The sequence below is a fragment of the Mustela nivalis genome, assembly GCF_964662115.1.
Source record: "Mustela nivalis genome assembly, chromosome: 13".
NCBI lineage: Eukaryota > Metazoa > Chordata > Mammalia > Carnivora > Mustelidae > Mustela > Mustela nivalis.
In genome coordinates, this window is record NC_139032.1 from 89,411,214 (window position 1) to 89,434,882 (window position 23,669).

The 23,669-nt window shown below is 49.0% G+C and overlaps 1 protein-coding gene across 8 annotated transcripts in view; it reads right to left on the bottom strand.

The window, feature by feature from the left end:
- Positions 1-5,020: 5,020 nt before the first annotated feature.
- The window catches only part of SETX (senataxin), a 93,792-nt gene continuing 75,143 nt past the window's right edge, over positions 5,021-23,669 (bottom strand). For 5 of the 8 annotated variants that reach the window (XM_082696053.1, XM_082696055.1, XM_082696056.1 and 2 more), the window contains 8 exons: positions 23,037-23,186; positions 21,680-21,787; positions 18,469-18,656; positions 17,331-17,423; positions 15,522-15,686; positions 11,417-11,515; positions 10,290-10,377; positions 5,021-7,189 (listed from right to left, as the gene is read on the bottom strand). In XM_082696053.1, coding sequence (XP_082552179.1) covers positions 6,446-7,189; positions 10,290-10,377; positions 11,417-11,515; positions 15,522-15,686; positions 17,331-17,423; positions 18,469-18,656; positions 21,680-21,787; positions 23,037-23,186 — 1,635 coding nt within the window. In that variant the 3' untranslated portion in view covers positions 5,021-6,445. The remainder of the gene's footprint in view (positions 7,190-10,289; positions 10,378-11,416; positions 11,516-15,521; positions 15,687-17,330; positions 17,424-18,468; positions 18,657-21,679; positions 21,788-23,036; positions 23,187-23,669) is intronic. The other 3 variants (XM_082696059.1, XM_082696057.1, XM_082696058.1) reach the window with 1 other exon arrangement.

Genomic DNA, 23,669 nt, shown 5'->3' on the forward strand with positions numbered 1-23,669 from the left:
TGTACACCGGGGGCTGTCACCACGCGCCGGAGGTGCCGTCATTAGCCACGCCCCTGCTGATGGGTGGCACGTGGTGGCTCGGGCTGAGGGCCAGTCTCTAAGCCCCAAGATTACTTGGGAGGAGAGTCCCGGCTACGGGGGTTCCGATCAAGGCATTTACGTTCTTGAAAACCTTCCATGGCTCCCTATTGCCCTTAGAGTAAGGCTTGGCTGCTCGCCCGCTGAAAAAAAAGTTTTTTCGGCCGGTCCCTCCGCCTGACTGCGAGCTCCCACCGCTGGGTTCCCGCGCTCTTCAGTGGGGCTCCTGGAATGTCAGCCTCTGCCCCATGTGTCAGCTCTCAGCCTTCCCTGCCTCCCTGAGCTGGAATGCTGCTGACTTTGCACGGCAGAACGCCGTGTGTCTTCTTTCTAGCTCATTCTTTTTTGGGGAAAAGCCCTGACTTGGGCGGGGGGGGGACTTGGGCCCACATTTAGGTCACACGGGTTCTGTGTCAGGAATTCCAGTGCAGCTCAGCTCAGTGGTTCTGATTTGGGGACTTTCATGAGGTGGCCATCAGGGCATCCGCTAGGCCTGTACCATCCGAAGGCCTGACTGGGGCCGGAGGGTCCACTTCCAAGATGGCGTCCTCGTTGTCCACGTCGATGCCGCTGGCTGTTGGCACAAGGAGGTTCCTCCCCATGAGGACCTCTCCCCATGGAGATTCTTGAGTGTCTTCACAGCAAGGAGCTGGCCTCCCCGGAGCAGGAGATCCAAGAGAGAGCACGCACCCCTGCAGGCCCGTGTTCCCCCCCATACCCAGCTGCTCCCACAGTCAGCCCTCCTCAGCGCAGGAGGGACGAGCCACTCTGCTACTGGGAGGGACCAGAGCTCTCCGTGTCTGGGAGTTCCGTTAAGCAGAATTCCTGTCAGAAATCAACACCGGGCGGGGGGCACCTGGGTGGCTCAGTGGGTTAAAGCCTCTGCCGCCTCTGCCTTCAGCTCGGGTCATGATCTCAGGGTCCTGGGATCGAGCTCCACATTGGGCTCTCTGCTCAGCGGGGGAGCCTGCTTCCTCCTCTCTCTCTGCCTGCCCCTCTGCCTACTTGTGATCTGTGTCTGTCAAATAACTAAATAAATAATCTTTTTTTTTTTTAAGATTTTATTTATTTATTTGACAGAGAGAGATCACAAGTAGGCAGAGAGGCAGGCAGAGAAAGAGGAAGCAGGCTCCCCGCTGAGCAGAGAGCCCGATGTGGGACTCGATCCCAGGACCCTGAGATCATGACCTGAGCCGAAGGCAGCGGCTTAACCCATGAGCCACCCAGGCGCCCCATAACTAAATAAATAATCTTTTTAAAAAATCAACATCAGGTATTATCTCCTGGACTTGGCCTTCCATGGCTGAGGCGGTCGTGTTCCAGCCTCGGGCTGGAGCTCGGAGTCCCCCGGCGGCGGTTAGGGGAGGAGGGGGAGGGGAGGGGAGAGCGAGGGCACGCTGGAAGCCGTCAGCTGGACTGGAGCCCGTCCGCCTGCCCGCGTGGCCGGAGACGGGGGCTGTCCCCCAGGAGAAGCTGGGTCCCTCTGCCCTAGAGCCGGACAGTCTCCCGGCCCAGGCGCTGGAGAAGCCGACCAGAGGCTGTGGCTTTTCTCGCCTCCGGTGTCACGCGGGGTATCCCGTCCCCGTCCAAAAGCAAACCTGCAGCGAGTTCTGCCCACCCAAGCCAACAACGCACGGACTGCCGTGGAACGATGTTTGTGTCCCCCTCTGCCCCGTTCCCACGTCGACATTCTGCCCCCCAAGCGATGGTGACAGGAGGTGACGCCTGTGGCAGGTGATTAGGTCATGCGGATAGAACCTCACGAGTGGCGTCTGTGTCCTCATGAAGAGAGGCCCCAGAGAGCTCCCTCGCACCTTCCACCATGTGAGGACATGGCGGGACAAGGCCGTCACCAGACACGGCGTCCGCTGGTGCCGCCACCTGGGACTCCCGGCCTCCGGAGCGGGCCGAGGACGTTCGGAATGCGCCCGGTCCCTGGGATTTCGTTGCAGCAGCCCGAATGTGCGGGGACAGAAACCTACCGCGCGCTTAGCCTCTTCCTCCCCAAAACCCCGGGGCTGGGGGCCTGATTTTGGAACCTACTGGTGAAAAGAATCAGAAAAAGAACTCAAACCCCAATTTCCACGTTCAGGTCGAGTGACGGCCCTGGAGGCTGCCCGTGGCCAGGGCGGAGCTAGGCCGAGCTGCCCCCGTCCGGTCAACACCGAGTCCTTCTCAGGTCTGTGTGCGTGGGGCCAGCCTGGCCCTTTGTCCTGCTGGCACCTACCGTAGGGGTCAGGAGCAAGGGCTTTCCGGTCACCGGACCGTAGCTCCGCTAGTTCTCAGCTGCAGCACCCTGGGCACGTCCCCACAGGGACAACGGCAGCTCTGGTGTCAGCGCTTGGTGGGAAAGCTCCGGTTATCACGAAGGGGAGTGCACGTGCCCAGTGGACTTGGCCATGTGTGGCTTCGACCCCACATGCAGCCCCGGCGCCGGGGTCCCCTCGCCTAAACACCAGCCACACGGCCTTCCTGGCCAGACCAGTACCAGACTGGCTGCCTTCTCGAGCCCTCCTGGGCCACGAGGGCTCCCTCCGGATGTCCTCCCTTCTAACGGCCCGGAGTCCCCCGAGCGGTTTTCCGTTCTCCTCCCCACCCCCCATCCATCCCCCCCCCACCCCGCTGTCCTTGGGGACCGTCATCTGAGCGGAAAGCAAAGGTCCCCTGATGGCCTTTCGTGGTGGGCTTGGCCCTATCTGGGGCTCCTGGGAGAGACAACGCGTTGAGGGAGGCAGACGTGACCCCCACGGGCCCGAGGGCTGCTCCTCACTCCTGACCCCGCGAAGCCAGGCTGCTCCGCAGAATCCCCTGCGAGGGAGTTTAAGAGTTTCAAAAAAAAAAGAGAAAGGAACAGAACAGGCAGCAAGTGCTGGGCCCTGGACCCCTTATGTCAGAAACCCCCGGGCAGAGCCCAGGAGTGGAACTCTTCCAGAGCTCCCCGGGTGACTCCGAAGCGGGTCCCCAGGTTGAAAATGACACGATGGAACACTGAAATTAAAAAAATAAACACAAATTTAAAAAAAGAAAATGACACGCTAACACCTCTCTTTGCGGGGACACGGCTGCAGCACAAAGGTGGCCCCATCCGCCCGCACAGCCCAGCTTGAGCGCCCGGGAGCAGGGCCCCCGCGGACCGCCCGGCGGGCCTCCAGCACCCCATCTGTCTACAGATACCATTTATGCCCCTTGACGTGGCAGATGCCTCCGTACAGGCCAGGGTGGATGACAGACGGGTCCCCTGAGAACACAAAGTGCTGCCGTGCGCGGCACAACGCGTAAATTCTGCGTAAGCCGAAGTTCAGTTTCAGCTTCTTCCCTGAATTATTTATTCCTCAAACAATGAATGGCGACCCCAGGGAGGTGGCGGGGACTGCGTGGGTGTCGGGCAGGAGGACCTTTAAAAATCCCTGCCACAGATGGCGACGGTAATGAACTCCATGGACGCAATGGCCATCGGATCCCTGGTCTCACTCCTGCCCCCATCACTTCACCCTCCCAGGGACTTGCTCGGCATCTGGAACGAGCAAGCGCCCTCCGCCAGGAGCCTGGCCGAGTCCCACATCGCACCTGCAGCCACGGCTCGTAGGAAGCGTGCCCCACCTCTATGGGTGCCGGCAGTCACCCCGACTTGGACGTCTGCACCCGTCTTGCCTCTGGAAGCTCCACTCGCGCCTGCCCGGCCTCCCCAACCCTCCCCAGCCTCCGCCTAGAGAGGAGCGTCTTTTTCTATCGGGCCAAGCTCCCAAAGAGGACTGGCCACCAGGGCTGGTGGTGACACACCTTGTGTCCTCAGAGATGACACTCCATCACCCCAAGAGCTTGGAAGGGGCAGCAGGGGGGCTGGAGAACAGACCTGAATAAAGCAAATCCCGGCCACATGCTTCCTCCGGACAGACCACATGGTGGCGGAGCCTGCTGCTGAGCGCACGGACCCTGAATCCCACCTCATTGAGGCCGGTTTTCTGGTGTCGATTTCACCAGTTTCTCTTAAAATGGACCTTTTCACAAAGAGGGCTACTGTTTCCTACCTCCCAGCTGTGAACTCAGAGCACGGAAAGAGTCAAAGCAGCAGCAAAAAATTATCATCTGCGCAACTAATTTTAGAAAATAGTTTAGTACAGTTTTGTTATAAAATCCATTTACAGGAGTTACTCATATGTACTTATCACATTCGCTCCTGGTGATACATGAAAACATAGAACCAAATAAACCAGCACATAAATTCAAGGAAAATTATACACGGAGCAGCAAAACAAGCTTTTAAGCGGAATATCCTCCTGGCGGAAGAATGACTACGGAGACAGGACGTGTGCTTGCGGCGCCGTGGCTGAGGACGGAGCACAGCCCTGTTCCTCCCTCTGCAAGGAGGGCGACTCCCACTCGCACGGGGACAGCCGCGTGTGAGACACTTTGTGCCAACATTTTCTTACCAACTGGATAAACAAACAGTGTCAAGTGCAGCGTCCGGCAGGCTGTGCTCGTGGGGCAAGGCCAGCAGGACACAGGCTCCTACGGGGGAGCGCGGGGAACCAGCAGATGGGACACGGTGTGTGAGGACAAGCTCACCGAGGACATTGGTCCGAGCACGGCAGCGAAGTCCACAGCCTGGGGATGGAACTCTCTAAACGGAGTTTAGACCCCTTGAACTGCTAACACCAAGAATTTGCTCAAGTGGAGTAATAGGAAAAGTCCATCAAAGTAACAAAGACGTTTCTGGCCAAAGGCACAAGCAGGAAGCTCACAGGGGCCTCCGCTGGCCAGGGTGCGGCTCGCCCTGCACTCACGCTGGCCGGGGACCCGCCCTCTGCGGGCACACAGGGACAGGGTGACGGTGGGGCCGGAGCGTGTGCTCCCTGAGGGCCGGGGGTGCCCACTCGACGTCACCAGGTGTCCGGACCCCCGTCGGGGCGATGTGGGTAATGAAGAAGCAGAATGTGTACACTTTTGACAAACATTTAAAGCTTTTAATAACAAGCTTCAGTAGAATTTGACACAAAGCCCTCTGCCTAAAAGCAGCTGGGAAAATTTCGAACGGTGCCCACCCATCTTCGCGATGCTGCCCTCCCCAGATCCACTGATGGGCGGCACAGCCTTCCCCACAAACCACTAGTTCCGACAAGCGCCATCTGTGGCTACAACCTACTCTTGTGTCTGTGTGTGTTTGGAAAGCTGGACTTCGCCACAACAGACCCCTCACCCCCGACCCTGTGCACACACTCAAACGTCCCCTTCCCCAGGGCACCACGTTCCACGGCACAAGCCCCTCTAACAGATGACCCTGCAACAGTGGTGTCTTTTCATCAGGCAGCACAGTCTCCAAAGATCACAGGAAACCTGTCAACTCTCTCCCTGGTCCCAACTTCCCCTGTCTGCACTTCCCTTCAGCCTTCTCCCTGGAAGGGCAGTTTCTTTCCCGCCTACAGTATTCTCTCCGGCCGGCCCTCCTGGGTCCTGAGCTGCCGGGTCAATGGCCGGGTCCCCTGGGGAGACGTCTGATCTAACATGCAGCTCCCCAGGGTCCCCCGCGGGGCTCCCGACCCAGCAACCACGGGACCTGTCACCCACCAGCTATGGGACACCCACACTACGCTGGACGCATCTGAATGGTGGGTCAAGAATTATTCCTTCGGTTCGCCTTCGTCTATTTCAAGGGGAACTCGAATTTCAGCTAGAAAACCATGTGCTGCCTGGAGTAGGCTGGCCTCGGCAGGGCGGGGTACTACCCTGGGCCAAGGAGCCTCATCAGAAAACATCCAACGTCCGCAGATCTGCACCTAACACGACTTAGCTGCCCACAGGCTCCCCCAGGAGAGGACACTTGTTTTCTGAACTAGAACCGGAGCCATCTGACCCACCGCTTGAACTTGGCCTCCTCCAGAACCTGCGCTGTGCACAGGTCTGAAAAGGGCCTGTCCTCCTCCTCCTGCATTTTTTTTTTTTTTTTTTTGGTGAATATAAAGTTTGTTCTCTTGAAAGTGACCAACATTTTAAGCAGGAGAAAGAAAAGCGGTCTACTAGATCAAATTTTAAAACGATTTGTTATTTGCTATACAAATATACATTTCAACTTCTACAACACCCACCCCGTCTGACCCCTTATCTTAGAACAAGGGATCAACATTCGAAGTCTCCGACTTCAAGGACAATACTGCAGACACACAAAGGCCCTCGAAAGCGTCTGCAACTGAGCTACGGCAGATGACCACGAGGCCCGGGGGTCAGGGTGCACTTTCCGTGCTTCCCAATGGCACACAAACTCCTTTAAGGAAAAAAACAAACAAACAACATCTCATCTGGACATCCCGTGAGCTGGTCATCTTAAGCCTGCCACGGCGCGGCGGCGGCCAGTCCGAGCCTCGTGGCCTCCCTAGGAAAGTCTCCTCCTCTTGGAGCTGCCGTCCTCCCTCTCCAGGCCCCTCCTGTCCCAGCCCGGGTTCCTCTTCGAGCGGTGGCTCTCCGGGCTCCACGTCTCTTGGTCCCCCTCACTGAAAGCTCGCGTCTCTCTCCTGGAGCCGAGCCCTTCTTCCCAGTCCCATCTTCTTTTACTCGCGGAGACCTCGGTCCCAGCAGCTGCAGGGTCACAGTGTGCCTGAGGTTTGTGGTTGTTCAGAGCGGCCCCCCTGGCAGTGGACTGCTGAGCGCCTCCCAGATCCTGGGGACTCCCGGGGAAGCCTGGCTCCCCCGAGGGCGGTGTCGCCCCGGGATGCTGGGGGCTCGAAGGCTGCGGATCCCTGAGGCACGGCCCTCTGGTTTCAGGGTCCAGGCCCAGCCTCCTAAGCAGTCTTGGGTCCCGAAGCCGGTCCTGGATAAGGGGCCTTTCAGGGTCCTTTGCCGTGACGGGACCAGGAGACTCCCTGGAGTCCGAGGGCGTGTGGTAGAGAGACGTGATGGACGTCTTGGCGAGCTCGCTGTCCAGCCTGCTGCTGGGCAAGCCGCCCGGGGGTCTGGACGCCTCCGGGGCGACGGCGGGGGGGTGTGTCGCGCTTCTCTGCAGCACCGGCTTCAGCTTCAGGATCTTGGCCGCGTCGTGCCTGTAGTTCCTGTCACACGTCTTGATGATGGCGCCCCGCTTCTGGGCGTCCTGGATCAGGTGGTTCCAGTGCTGGTTCTCCTGGAAACAGAGGAGGGAGAAACAATCACACGCCCAGAATACTCAGAGGCTTGGGAAGTGTGAGTTTCTGCTCTCATTTCTGAGTAGCAACAAATACACTTCGCGAACAGATTCTCAAGAATCCATTAAAGAAAAAGTAAGTTCAAATACAGAATCACGAAGCCATGTTATCGGAAAAGAGCACCGGTCACCTCCTGGGACAAAGAATGTCCGCCATTTCACCACGGGGCTCTCGGTTCGTGCGCTGGATGGAGCAGACACAGGACAGCTCTGTCAGCCCAGGAAGTTCCCCCGGACACTTGACCTAGAGTCCTGCCTCTCTCTCGAAAGGCTAACACTGTGGAGCAGGAAGGCTTGGTTTCAGAGAGCCCTAACTTTTGGGGGGTGTGAGTGTGACTATTCTAGAAAGAGTCCCACAGCCTTCACTCAATTCCCAAAGGCCTCCCAGACTCCAAAGGGCTAAACCGTCTTCATCCATGGAGACAACCATTCCACAGAACTTTCCCACGGTCTGGTCTCTTTTCCGGAGGAACTTAAGTCGTGAAAGCAAGCCGGAGGAGAAGGAAGCCCGGCTGCACTGATCGCTCCTCTCCTCCCGCCGGACTCTCCTCAGCAATAACCCGCTTCACAACCATCAGAACGTGTGCCTCTTTAGAAGGAAGACAACAGCGGCCCTCGCGGAGCCTCCTGCCCTAGTCAAAAAACTAGGTGAGGGTAGCAGTCCTTACTTGTGGCATGACCTTGGTCAAGTTAACCTCTCTGAGCCTGTTTCCTCATCTGTAAAATGGGCATAACGTTTTAGCTAACTCTAAAATGCACATTGTTTTCACATTTTACCATTTCTTGATTTGGGGCACCCCCTGGCCAGGCAGCACTTTCTAAGTAGCTAATCCTGGAGGAACTCATGGCTCGGCAACAGCAACTCCTTGACTTTCAGCCAATAAACCACTTAAAGAACGGGTCCCAGCACGCCTAAAAACCCACCCACAGCACCTTCTGATGAGACACGAAAGTAGCAGCACTACTACCGGGGAGAACGGAGACCAGGAGTTGGAAGAGAAGCCCAGAGACCACGGGGAGGCACCCTTAGGAAATACGGAGTTTCCAACGCTTCTGACGGCGCAGGGAACAGCCTGTGGTGGGAACAAGGACATGTGTGACTGCGACCTGGGGAACGATTCTGGAGCGCTAGACTCCGAAAGTGAAGTCCTTTCAGGAGTTCTGCGGCCTACTCATCCTGTTTGTACTTTCTCTTTTACATATGAACAAGGGTGACAGGATAAAAGTCTGTCTTGTCAAAACACGCCTAGAAAAGTTCTTTAAATAAATATAAAAATTCTACGTGAAAATAAAGTATCACAGTTTAATAGTAGTACATAAAATAATGATTCCTCTCATAATGGCTTCTTGGATCGGATGGACTGGGATTCTGTGAGGGCAAAAGGTTTGCATACAATGCACACGCAGAGGCCCAGGAAGCACCAGATAGTCCACGGGAGCACTCCCGGGCCTGGCGCTCGGGCCTCTTCCTCACTCTGGAGCGCAGCAGAGCATCTCCCCCCGAGGCTGAAGCGCGGCTCTGCCGTGAAGCAGATGGCCTCGCTGCTATTTTTGCCAAATCTACAGCACCTCAACCTGGTGTTTAATCCGAGCCGAGGATCATAAAAACAGTTTTGGGAATGGGCTGTTACTCTTGGTTTCTCAGAGGAAATCAAGTGTCTTCACCACTGACTCCATTTCTATAAGGGAAACTGGGGTAAGAATTTGAAAAAACAAAACAAACCAGCCCAAGGGATACACTGGGAGTTTTCCTATTGTTCAGGGTGCAGACGCCCCAGCTCCCTGCCTGCTCCTGGGGGCTACCCCGCCCCGACTCCGTCCTGCACAGTCACGACCTGCCCATCCCCAGTCTCTCCACGGGGCACGATGCGGCTGCCAGGGCACAAGCAGACTCCTGGGTGCCCGAGGGGGCAGTGAAAACAGGGGTGCCCAGGAAGTCTCCTTCAATCAGGGTATCGCTAGGAGACACACAGCTCTATCTTTTAACTTTCAGGATAAAACATTACCAAAATTCAACTGTGTAAAAAAATAATTCGAACAGGTTCATCAACTGATGAGAAACCACTTTTTAACACTTAGATCCTCATGGTACAAGGCAAAACAATTCTATAAAAAGTCGGACCAGGAGTCCAATTGTTTCCAATGGATTCATTTAAGAGTGATGTAAAATAAAGTTTTATTTTACAATATCAGTATTTGTAATATACTCAAAATCTTAAACAATACTTAAACTTACCATAACAAATTTTTGATATCAACTTAAAAATAGGTGGTATGCAGCTTTTAAAGAGTCCTTCAAGGGGGCACACAAACTACAGAAATTGAAGACCACAGATGTAGGGAAAAACGCAATGAGAAAGACTGTGTTTGAACTCCCTCTGGTGGTACATACCAGAAAACCACGGGGAAAACTAGCTGAAAAAATCCAATGCATTAGCTCCGCTCCTCTACTATCATAACCACTGACTTTGTGAGACACAAAAATGGGAAGAATTCAAAGCTAACGATCGCTAGCGAGGGAAGCAGCAAACACCCGCGCCGGTGAGCTGTGCTATCACCAACGGAGGCCGCACTCTTGGTCGGATGCGAACCCGCCCCGCCTCCCCCCACCCAAGCGACACAGAGACAGAGCAGGCAGCAAGCTCCCAGTGCCAAGACAGAAAAGATCCAAGCTCCCTCGAGCTGGCGTTAAGCTGGGCCAGTAACAGCCACAGCAGCTGACTGTCCGCTGAGTGCCAGCAACTGTGCTAGCACTTTCCACATGTGGGTGGCTTTACAGAGCTCAACAGTCCTAGGACAGAGACGTATTTTTTTTTAAATTGTGGAGAGTGTGGGCCTCGGACTGGGACAGGGTGAGTGGTTTACATCTGCGAAAGCTCCCAGGCAGAAGCTCCTGAAGGACAGGGCAGCCAGGGGAAGCAGCTCACTGTTCCGTAACCCGCGTCAATCCCGCACTCATGAAAAACAGAGACAAAAGCTCAACCCAGTATCAGTCACGCTGGGCGAGCTCCAGAGCACTCTGCTCCCAGAATGCACCTACCATGAGGGTCCTTAAGTGTCCAAGGATGAAGAGGCTGTACTTGGCTCGTGTGATGGTGACGTTCAGTCTCTGCAAACTTGCCAGAAACCTAAGTGACAAAAGCAAAGTTACTTCCTGCCGCAGAGTGACTTAGCATGAGTGCGGGGACACAGACGCTGCTTCAGACGACTGTCCTGGGGCTCCTTCTCCTCCTTTAACAGTGCATCACTTTCTCCCTCTTCCCAACACAGGGTCCCTGGCAAAGCAGCCATTCCCGCTAAAACCTGGAAACGAAAAGCCTGGAGCTTTCCTTCAAAGTGATGCATCCGTCTGCCAATCTTGTTTCTGCCTTGGAGGAGATACTGGGAAGTTTAAAGGTGGCGTTCTTAAGCTCTAGAGATGTCCTAAAAATACGCTACTAGTCAGTTATTCGAAATCTGTGTGAGGATCAGTAAAGTGCTGTGGAGGCCGAGCAGAAGCACGCACATATCAGGAAAAGGTACCACCAGATCTGAGGAGGGCTCGGACACAACAGAACTGCTGTGTCAAGAAGGCGACTGTTCTGCTCCACGGGATGCCCCAGAGATGCCAGGGCCCCGCCTGTCCATGCAGACTCTCCGAACGGGCGGAGGGAACTCACGTCACTATTTCCTTTAAGAGCAGGGAAACACATTTCTAAACTGCGAATTTCACCCATTCCTCGAGAGCAGGAAAAAGCAGCCACACGAGTGTCCGGGCTCTGGAACTTGGAGTCTCCTGTCTGTCACTTGCTACAGTGTCCTTGACATCTTCAGTGAGTAAATGGACAGGAGCTAAGGTTTACAAACTTAGCAAAGCACAAAAACACAGGGAAGATGAAAAGCCCCTCCGTGACAGATCGTGGAGAGGACAGGCCGACTACCCCGAGCCAAGAGATGGTCACTCTTAGGAAGTGAAGGAACAGACTGCCCTTGGAGGCAGGTGACAGACAAGGTCCAAGAGAAGCAGACGTGACAGCGGATCAACTCTACAAGTGAAACAAGAACGTCTCATGATGTGACACAAGTTTCTAACAAAGGAAAATACTGCAACGAATGGTATTCCCCAGCAGCAATCGGAAACAGATGGGACTCGAGATCACAGACAAGTGAAGCGCCGGTGACACTCACCCAATTGAGCCCTGCACGGTATTTGCTCGGACACACGTGACAATGACACAATCCTTCTGCCGGCCCTGGAACCCATCCACGGTATCTACTTCTGCTGGCCTATTTACAGAACACAAACATGCTTATCGGAAACCGCTAGAACACTTACTAAACATGCATATTTATACAGTGGCATTTTTCAGCTTTTTCACCCAATCTTTTAGCAGAATGTAATTCATGTAACCTACAGGTCACCACTCTTGAGTGGAGCATTTGGTGGTTTCTCGTACACCCGCTGGGCCATGCAAACATCACCCCCGGGTACTTTTGCAGTTCTTCCGCCTGGACCTACTAGCAGTTAGTCTCGATTTTTCCCTCTCTCCAGGCCTGGCATCTACGACAGACAGACTTCGTGTCTGGAAATGTCGTATGAATGGAACCGTACATATGTGGCCTTTCCTGCTTGGCTTCTTTGACTTAGACCATGCTCAGGGCTCCTCCCTGCCGTGGCGTGGAACGGCCCCGCACTCCTCTCAGGGCTGCGTACTTGACTCACAGATGCCCCATGGTTTATTTACGCACTTACAGCGGACGGACATCTGGGCTGTTTTCCCTTTGTTAGCGTTATGAACAACGTTGCTGCAACACTCACGTCTGAGCTTCTGCGCAAACGTTTTTTCAGGGATATACCTCAAAAATACAGGTATTCTAGGCTTCACTTTTTTTTTTTTTTTTTTGAGAAACGGAGAAAGCATGCATGTGAACGATGGGGGAGTGGGAGAGGGAGAGAAAAGAATCCCAAACAGGCTTCACGCCCAGCACAGAGCCTGACACGGGGCTTGATCCCACAACCCTGAGACCAGGCCCAGCCCAAGCTGAAATCAAGAGGACACTTGACAGAGCCACCCAGGTGCCCCTATGCTTTATTCTTTGAGGAACTGCCAAAATGTTTTCCACCGTGATCTACCATTTTAAATTCTCACCAGCAATGCAAAAGGATTCCGATTTCTCAACACCCTTGCCCCAACTTGTCCCTCACTGTCTGGCTTTTTATTCGTTGTTCAGATGGGTGAAAAGGGATCTCACTGTGCTTTTGATCTGCATCTCCCTAATGACAAACGATGTGGAATATCTTTTCACATACTTGTTGACCATTTGTTTACAACCTACTTTTGAGAAATGCTATTCGAATCCTTTGCCCATTAAAAAAAGTAGACTATTTAACTTTTTGAGTTGTGTGAGTTCTTTATATAATTCAAATGCATGATTTACAAGTACAGATTTTCCTTGACCTAGGATGGCGTTACATCCCAATAAACCCACCATGAGTTTAAAAACATCCTAAGCTGAAAATGTAATTTATTACACTTAACCTACCGAACACTGGCTTGGCCTGGCAGACCTCAGATAGGCTCTGAATGCTTACATCAGCCTACAGTTCGGCAAAGCCTGTTTGTAAGTCATGTGACTGCTCTGGAACCAGGACAGAATGGCTGTCAGTGTTATCAGATGCGCCCTCTTGACTGCGGTGCTGACCGGGAGCAGTGGCCGCTACTGCCCAACAGCACGAGAGAGGATCGTGCTGCCTGCCACCAACTGGGGAAAAGATTCAGATTTGAAATCTGCAGTAGAGCTTCTACTCAATGTGTACTGCTTTGCCACCATCATGAAGTTGGAAAATTCTAAGTCAAACCATGGTTATTCAGGAACTATGCGTCTATTTTCCCATTCTGGGGGCTGTCTTCTCCCTTTTTTGATGGTGTACTTTGACATGCACAAGTTTCTAAATTTTTATGAAGCCCAGTTTATCTATTTTTCTTTTGGTAACTCGTGCTTGGGTGTCATGCTGAGAAACTGCTGTCTCATCTGAGGTCAGACAGGTTTATAGCTCTGAACTTTATAATTTTACACTTAGATTCAGTGCTCTAACCCACTCTGAGTTCATACACTGTATGCTGTGGGACAGGAGTCACAATTCATTCTCACAGCATCTGGGTTAAGCTGGGTTAACCTCAGCCGGTTAGGCTTCCCACTCTTGATCTCGGCATGAGCAGGTCATGATCTCAGGGTGGTGAGATGGAGCCCGTGTCTGGTTCTGCGCTGGGCTCGGAGCCTCCTTTAAGATTCTCCTTCTCTCTCCCTCGCCCCTCCCTCACCCAACTTGCACACTATTAAAAAAAAAAAAAATTCATTCTCTTGCATATGGAGATCTAGTCGGCCCAGCACCATTTAAAAAAAACTATTCTTTCCCAAATGAATGGTCTTGGCACCCTTGTTGGAAAGCACCTGGCCATTAATGAATGGGTTTCTTTCTGAACTGGCAATTCTAGTCTACTGGTTTATAGGCCTATCCTTAGGACAGCACCAGTCCTGACAACCAGCTCTGCCAGTAAGTTCAGAAAGAGCAAAGTGTGAACCCTCCAACATGTAGTTCTTTTTCATGATATTTGGGGTATCTTGCATTTCCACATGAATTTTAGGTTAAGCTTGTCCATTTCTGTAAAACAGGCAGCTGGGTTCTGCCAGAGACAACACTGACTCTGTAGCATCAACCACTCTGGGGAGTGCTGCCCCCTTAACATCAGGAAGTCTTCCGAACCACAGACAAGACTGTCTTTCCATTTACCTCAGTGTTCTTTAATTTCCTTCAACAAAGTTTTGTATTTTTTGATGTTTTATACACCTTTACTACATTCATTCCTACTTTGTTCATTTTGATGCCATTACAAACGATTGTTTTTTAAATTTCCTTTTCAGATTGCTCGTTGCTACTGTATTACAAATATAACTAATCTCTGTATACTGATCTTCATCCTACAAGTTGGCTGAACTCATTAAAAATGAATAGTTTATGTGGTTTTTTATATAAAATGTCCTGCCAACTATGAGCAAGGGTAGTCTAACTTCTTTTATAATATGGGTGCCTTTAATTTCTTTTCTTGCTCGATTATCCTGCTTAGAACCTCTAATACCGTGCTGCGCAGCAATGGTGAGAGCAGGTGTCATTCCTGATCCTGGGGTGACAGGACTCAGCTTCACCATCAAGTAGGTTAGCTGGGGATTTTTCATAGATTCCTTTTACTAGGTTGAGAAAGTTCTTTTCTATTCCTAGTCTGTTGAATGTTTTCATCATGAAAGGTGTTGGATTTCATCAAATGCTCTTCCTAGATCTACTCAGATGATCATGTGGGGTTTCTCCCATTATTCTATTAATAACGGTGTGTCACACGAGTGATTTTTTTGTATATTGAACCAACCTTGCATTCCTGAGATAATCCCACTATGGTCTTGGTGTATTATCCTTTTAATATGCTGCTGAATTCAGTTCCCAATATTTTGTTGAGAATTTTTAACATCCATATTCATAAAGGATACTGGCCTGTAGTTTCTCTCTTCTTGTGATGTCTTTCCATGGCTCTGGTATGGTAATATTGGCCTCATAAAAGGAGTGAGAAAGTCTTCCCTCCTCTTCTATGTTTTGGAAAAGTTTGAGAAGGATTGGTGTTAACTCTGATCTTAATGTTTGGTAGAATTCACCTGGTCCTGGGTTTTCCTTTGTTGGAAAGTGTTTGATTACTAACTCCATCTCTTTACTTTGTACAGGTCTGTTCAAATTTTCTAATTTTTCTAGAGCCAATTTTGGTAGCTTGTGTGTTCCTAAGTTAAGAAATTTTTGAATTAATCGATTTCCAATAATTCATCTTTGATTTTACTGTTGAGGTAAGGAGGAGACAAAAACATGAGCTTCACCCTGTACATAAAGGCATGAAAAGGATTAAATACTTTATTCTAAGTGAAAGTGTTACTTTGTAAATCTTACTAGAATGAGAATTCAGATTAACAAGTCACGGAACTAAAGGAAAAGGCTGAGGGTTTCTCAGTCGGGTCCACTGCCAATGGTGGTGAGGACACTGCGACCAGCAGGAGGTACTCCGGCGACGGCTGGTCTGCAGGGCCAGGAGTGTGAGTGTTCCCTACCCAGCACGACCAAAGCCTTGAGTCTCCCCCTGCCGTATCGCCACGGCCTAAGACCGTTTCCTAGAGTTAGGTTTCCTTTGATCCCCTCCTTCTTCTTTTTAATTCAACAGAAAAACTGGAAATATCTGTAAAAATAGAGATGCCTCACCCTTTTCTATCAAATTCTTTGTCCAAATCCTTCTGAATCATCGTCTTCTGAGCCTTGTAATGGGTTATTATGCCAATGTTCCGGAAAGTAACATCCCTTCTTTTGTCTTTAATAAGTTTAATTATTTCCATTACCAGTTTTATTTCTTGAACATTTACATATGAGCTAAATAAGATGAAAAAAAAACAAAACAAAACACATCAAAACTAATAGCAGTCCAACTGCTAGCTTCAGTCCTACTTTCTTTTCCGTTACAGTGAAGGGCAGGCAGGTTAAGTTTCACCTTTATTCAGTCATCAGCGGCTCAAAGAAGCTGTTATAATGACCATTAATACTGCACACTTGCAGACCTATAACCACCCAGTGAAACAGAAGATGTAAGAAAGAAAAGATTCTGAAATCAACCGAAGGTCACTCACCGTTCTCTTCATTTGTTGTAACAGGGATAGCAACAGTAAGAACAAAAGCATTTATGATAACGCAGATATGAATGATCAACAGCTAAAACTAAGAAATTTACTATCTTCCACACACTGAAAAAAGTGCTTTAGTCGTGTATCTTCCTTAATTCCCCACCGCTGGCTGTGCAAACCACGTACCACACAGCCGAGGTGTGATGCCGTCCACACAGTCTGAACGAGACACGGCCCCTAGAGAACAACATGGAATCCTGCAGTGGGCTTGCCTCCTTACTGGCCTCGTCCTGCTCTCCCTACCCACCTCCTGAACTACAGGGATCCCTTCACTACCGCTCTAGGAGCTACATGCACTGCACCTGAGGCCACCTTACTGGTCTCACTTCAAGGGCCTTTAATACCCACAATCTTAACTTCCGACTTAAGTCTATAGAAAATCCTGTTGGGGCGCCTGGGTGGCTCAGTCATTAAGCATCAGCCTTCAGCTCAGGTGACAATCCCAGGATCCTGGGATCGAGCCCTGTGTTGGGCTCCCTGCTCTGCGGGAAGCCTGCTTCTCCCTCTCCCACTCCCTCTCTCATTATCCTGTCAGATAAATAAATAAAATCTTAACCCCCCCACCCCCCCCACCATTAGCCAGCTAGCTCTTCCACCCCTGAAGTCTAATTTACTTTCCTTGGTCACCTCTCAGGTGAACCCTCCTCTGTGACCCTCCCCCCCACAGCGCTTAGGATCAACCGCTTCTCTGTGTCCCTAACTTCTTCACTCCATGTCTTCTCCCCGCACCCCAGTAGCTCAACTAATACGTAACCCTTCCTGAGGATGCCACCTGCTCTACAGAGCACTCAGTGCCCCCTGTATTTCCCTGTACTCCACGCTGGGACCTGCGCTAACCACTTTTTCTCGTGCTCCACAAACCACATGAGTATGTTTCCTTATTCACAATCCCACATATCAGGTACTGGGTGCCCTCGGTCTCCCACCTTCATTCAAACGGGTCTACACTGATCCTCGCGCCACGTAACCCGCTGGAATAAGTAATAAACCTGAGGATTCCCATTTGTGTCTGTGTCTCCTCTTAGATCACAAGAGCCATGCACAACAGCCATATCTGTTTTACAACAGCTGTGATCTTAGCATGTGTTTACTCAAGTGCTTACCATGCTAGCGATTATGATCCCCATTGCATAATTAAGAAGAACTAAAAGGCCGAAATGTACAGAGAAAGATATTAGTTAATTTAGGGTAATAAAGGAAAAGCTAGTAGCTTAGCTACAGAATGCCTGTGCCCTGACACAAGGCAAAGAGATGTATGGAAAATGTTTTCCATGTAAATATGAACAAAAGTAACAACTCTGGGACTATCCCGGGGATTGAAGAGAGGAGAACATACTCATTGTCCCGTCTTTCTGAACCGTCTCCAACATCGAACACCAGGTAAGGTTGAAATGGCCAGTCTGATGAACAGCGACTGGTTTCAGTCTGTCTACAAAAAAAGCAGCCACCATTCAGAATACAAGTTACAAGAAAATATTTTATTTTTATTAACATTTTTTTGTTAGGGAGGGAGCTGGGGGTAAAAAATACCTACCTTATTTTATCAAAATGTGTTTTAGTAAAAGGTAAAAAACAGATTGTATTTCTGTTCTGGGCCAGGAAGAGTGATCTATGCAATTAAAGATAACTGTAATTAAAAAGTCACTCCCAATACGATAAGTGAAAAAAGTCAGCCAGAGAATACAGACAGTCCACAACTTAGGATGGTTCAACCTACCATTATGTGACTGAACTATGGTGCAAAAGCAATACATTTTGGTGGAAACTGTACTTGGAATTTTGAATTTGGGTCTTGTCCGGGGCTAGCAACACGCAGTACAATCCTCTCACGAGACACTGGGCAGCAGCGAGGCTCCACTCCTGGTCAGCCCCACGGTCACGAGGGTAACCAACTTCTACACTTAACAACCATTCTGTCTGTCACTGTCAGTACAGTATTTGATAAGTTATATATAAGTTATATAACCAACAGTTATAAAGCAGGCTTTGTGTTGGAGAATTTTTACCTAACTGTAGGCCAATGTAAGTGTTCTGAGTACACTTCAGTAGGCCAGGCTACGCCGTGTTCGGTAGGTTACGTGTATTAGATGCACTTTTGATTTGTGATACATTTATTGGGACATAACTCCGTCATAAGTCAAAGATCCGTACTATGCTGAGTATAGTGTGATTCTTTTTTTCAAAAATTTAAAAACTAAAAAAGTAAAATAAGATATGCATAGTATAAGGACTAGAAATAGCTATACCAAAAGGTTACCAGTGATTATTTCTGGGCAGCACAAGTAAGAGTCATCTTCCCCTCTTCTTTTTTATCTGCATTTGCTAAAATCAACATGGCTTTTGTAACTAGAAAAAAGTACTAAACCTCTGTTATGCTTTTTAGGTCACACTTAAGAACACAGTAAAACAGCTATTCTTCCTAAGCAGCTAAGCCCACAAATAAAACAAGCTACAAAGCCACGAGCGGAACTCACCTGCTCGTCTTCAAGCTTCTGTTGTAAACATAGCTGGAGGGGAAGAGACAGATGTCCGGGTGCATCCGGTACTGAACGGTGAGCTGCAGGACCGGCAGCCGGCCGACCACGCTGTGCTCCACGCTGTCTTCCAGCAGCTTGTAGAAGCGCGCCATCATTGACTGGTCATAGCCGTACTCCTGAGCTTTCTGGAAAGGGCGAGAACAACGATCTCCAAGCATTTGTTCATACTTTCCCCACTGCTGTAAAAACAGTGACTGAGCACTAATATGTATGACCAAGAAGCAGATTCAGAGAAAGATGTTTCTGACTTCAGGCCTTGGAGAGCCATGTAGCTCGACTGTTAACAGTTTATTCAGAAAACCCATATACTGCTTATATGAAAAATGTGATCTCGGGGACACCTGGGTGGCTCAGTGGGTTAAGCTGCTGCCTTTGGCTCAGGTCATGATCCCAGGGTCCTGGGATCGAGTCCCGCATCGGGCTCCTTGCTCAGCAGGGAGCCTGCCTCTCTGCCTGCTTGTGTGCTCTCTCTCTCTGACAAGTGAATAAATTAAAAAAAAAAAATCTTAGAAAAGAAAATAGAAAAATGTGATCTCGGGCACCTGGCTGGCTTGTGAGTATGTGAGCCTTTATCTCAGGGTTGTGAGTTCAAGGCTCATGTTTGGAGTGGAAACTACTTAAAGAAAAAAAAAAAGGAAAAGATGTGATCTTGTAATGACCACAAGTAAAGCTATTTTGATGCTAACAGAGGTCACCTGAAAGAATCAATAATAAAAGAAACAAAGAACTGCGACACAGATTTTAACAATTATATCTAAGGTGTTCTCTCACAAACAGAAATACTGGTTGTCACTGTACACAAGTCTTATAAAGACCAGTCTCCCCATGTATCCATCCGTCCGTCTATCCAACATAACACTGACCACCTAGAAGTTAGGGTGCTGAAACTGCTGGGTAAATTAGACCAAATGTCACAGAATTTGTATTTCAGTGGAGAAGAAAGACAAGTGACAATAATGACTAAACTGATTTCATAAACCTGTTAATGAGTTAAGACCTGAAAAATTAGTGACCTAAGAGACAAATGAAGAGAACAGTTTTAATATTATAGATGTGCCTTGGGATATACTTTTCAATGTCAAATCATAGAAATACTCAAAAAGTACTGCGTCTTACATAATCTAGAAACAAACGTGCACTGAAGAACACACTAAGACAACGGAGACGGGATGGCCACACGTGATGCCGCGGAAGCCGTGCACGCGAGGTTCCAAAACCTACTTCACAAATTAGGGGAGCTGTCGGTGATTCTGTTCATGGAGAATAATCAAGAACCAACTCACACTGCATTTCTTTTAAATAACATGGTGTTCTGCAAATTTACGGACTGAACTTCTTGAACTCAGCATGTAGTGAAAACGGATTGTTGATGGGCCCCAACTTCACTGCTTTGGTGATGGATAAAAACAGCAACAAAAATGAGAAAAATCTGCTTGGGCTTTTTACTATTATTATTATAGAAATAATATGGGCTTATTGAGAAAAATTTAGAAAATTACAAAGTTAATTTTCTCAACATGCTTTTCTGTCCACCTGTTTCTAAGAATTACTGGGAACAACCTAGTTGAGTATTTTAACAGATTTTGCTGGGTACTTGTTGTGTGTTTATTTATTTCTTTCCATCAATAGTCATCGAGTGCCAGCTTAATTCAGGCACTGTTTTAGGCGCTGGTGTTAAAACAGTGAAGAGAACAGACAAGAGTCCCTGCCCTTACGGAGCTTGCATGGAGGGGTAACAAACAGTATATAAGTTGCTAAGATGTGGTATGTCAGGTGGCTGGAAGGTCTGTGTGTGGCGGCTGTATGTATACAGGGTTTGCTTTAAAGGGGGCAGAAGCATTCCGTGCCGGGTTGTCTTTTTTCCTAGTCTGTAAAAAGATCAGGAATATCCTTCTGTGTTAGAACACAGAATCCGCATCATCTTGTAGGATGTACTCAGTTTTTTTCTACAAGTGGAACTGTTACTTTTTCTTTTTCCCCAGAGAGATTCAAAATAGGTTTGGCTACCTTAACGAGTAGATCAGCTTCTGGGGACGTAGATGAAACTGTTGAATGTCTACTACTAACATTTTATTTAGTTACACAGACCTATTTAAAATCACGAATAGAAAGAACCTATGCTTTAGAAAGTAATACCGTTTCCCCCCACTCCTTCCTATTGACACAGGTTTCCACTCGGAGAAGGCTGGGCTTCTAGTCCCAGCGTGGTCGCGCATGTGTGCTCAGATGTCAAAGAGCTGCGCTATCATTTTCAATAATCCAAAGTCAAAACACAGTAATGACAAAAAAAGAACAAAAACCAAAAAACCAACCAACCCACTGGCTTTCATTCCACAACTGAACAGAAAAGCTCTGAAAAGATCTGTTCTCTGGGGTCATTTATGCAACCACCACTCTGTACCAACAATCCACGGATCAGTGAAATATTCAACTATTATTACATTCAAAGCCATGGTCTACACCTATTCAGATTACAAACCCTCTACCAAACGTCCTGATTCTGGCGTGCATTGGTAGGAGCTCTCTGTGGTGAGGGAGCAGAGAGGGCGGGCATATTCCCGGCGCGGACTGTTTCCTCCCACAATGAGGTTCACGGGCCCCTTTTCCTGACACTGTACTTTCAGAGGACAGGAGAAGCACTTTTTTTTTTTGGTATGACAGGACACAAAATTCTAGCACTGGAAATGTACTCTTAAGAATACATTTAAAGTACTCTTTATAATGTTTTCAAATATATACATTTAAATATAAATCAGGAGATTAGGAAACTTCTTCTAAAATTTTTCTTCTATTATTGTTTTGGTGTGTGTGTTACTAAAATGGATTGGATACAGCCCTTAAAACAGCTGCGCACTGCCTTTCCCCAAGAATGAGCAGGCCGCACACAGAACACGGTCGTTCTCGCCTTCGCCTTCTGGTCTTGGGCACCCACCCTGCTCACGTCACACGTGCACAGAAGCACAATCAGGAACACAGGGACATTTTTACAGACTCTTACTCTTAAAATTCCAACTGTGTTTCCCCTTTCTTAGCCATTCCCTTCTTTTCCTTCCAAGTAAGAGATGCTGATCCAAGAAAGACCCCTCCAAACACAGTAACAAAGAAGGCCCTTCCACTTTTAAGCAATATGAACATGAAACTAACTTACCATAGAAATGACCGTGGGAGGGAGCTGTTTCGGATCTCCCACAAGGATGAGCTTGTTACAACGATGGATGAGTGGAGTGAGAGTCTCAACCTCACAAGACTGCCCGGCCTTGAGAATAAAGTACATAATGAGAAGGTGTTCTTAATCACCTTTGCCGTTTCTTTATCCGTGTGCACTTTATCTAATTCACAGAAGTTCTAACATTCAGAAAAGTATCACTTTCTCTTTCTGCACTGAGTATCAAAAATAAGAATTTTGGGGGGCGCCTGGGTGGTTCAGTGGGTTAAAGCCTCTGCTTTCGGCTCAGGTCATGATCCCAGAGTCCTGGGATCGAGCCCTGCATCGGGCTCTCTGCTCCACGGAGAGCCTGCTTCCTCCTCTCTCTGCCTGCCTCTCTGCCTACTTGTGATCTCTGTCTGTCAAATAAATAAATGAATTCTTAAAAAAAAAAAAAAAAAGGATTTTTGAGTGTACTTATTGTGATGAGCACCAGGTGACTGAAATAACTTAAAAAAATAAGAAAAATAAAGTAAGCAAAAAAAAAGGTTTTTTTTTTTTTTTTGGTTAGAAAATAAAACAACAAAGAAACAAACAGTCTCGACAGCCAATTAAGAACCACCACCGCAGAGGCGCTGTGAAGCCGGCACCACTCGGGCACCATGACCGCTTGGGAACCAGCCGCCAGCTGGAAGGCATGTAACGCCCCAGTTCTATGTTCTTTGTTCCTTCTGGGCACATGCCCAAGGGAACTGCATGGCTGTGAGTCCCCCTCTCCCCGCCACCCCCTTTCTTCCTTGCTCCCCGCAGGCCTCATCATCTGCAAGACTCAAGTTTCTCTTCAGTGCCATTTTCTCCAATTATTTTCATCACTTCCATGATGTCTGTTCTTTCGTTTGGTGAAAACGGATCTTGGATTGATCCTCTGTATCTCATTTTCTGCGTCTTTTGTCTTCTGGCTCCACATTCTGGCAAACAGTAGGTACCCAACAAATGCTTGCTCAATGAATGAACTACGGATAAAGGATGTTAGCTGAAAATATTGTGGCTCAGAGCTGTCCAAAGTTATATTAAAACTGCTTCAAAAGGGAACCAGAGCTATTCCAAGCAGAAGCGAGATACTCCTTGGGAACGATCTGTTGGAACAGTCAGGGATTCCAGAATCCCAATTCTGGAAAAGCCGTTTTAACTGTGAGGGGCTGTCAGCAACACATTTCAACATACGAGACTACACACACAGGACAGCAGGTAAACACCAGTGGCCCAAGGACCCTGCTCTCCCTAGCTCAGCAGCAGCAAAGACCCCCAAGACTCGGCCCTCACAGCACCATCCAACTCATACCGCTATGTGCCAACTGACCTCATCCACAATGACACAACTGAAGGGGACACCCCCTTGCCCACGAAAAGCAGACTCCAGCAGTAAGCCACCACTTGTGCTCAGTGTGCAGCAGATGACATGGGACTCCAAGATGATGATGCTCTGTGTTTTTTGTGGGCGTCCTTGAACCTAAGACAACAAATAAAGATGAATCAGTATTTTCACTGTATATAAATTCTTGTTTATGGTAGGCCCGTTTTTACTGTAAAACATCCACCATTTATTATACGATAAAAATATTTAGTGAGCACAGAGGTCCCAGGAACCTCAAATCTAGAAAACGGCACAAACGCTCAAGATGATCAGAAAACAGCCGGGACAGCACCGTGTAGCGCAGCACAGTCTAAGCTCAGAACAGGAGTTAAAGCTCATTAGGAAAAATTTATTCAGGCTTGATTTGGTCAAAGCAAATTATAATCCTTACAGCAGATGTACGTGGGCAGGTACAGAACGCGTAGAGACAGTGGTGAAGCAATTATCAGAGTTAAACTAGGGTCAGAACTCAGCTTGAATACACATTTTTCTGTCGGTTTTTAAGTACACAACGCTGTTCCTTCTTTTACAAAGGCTTGTACCAACACCATCGCCTGTGAAGAGGAGGAGCTCTGTGCT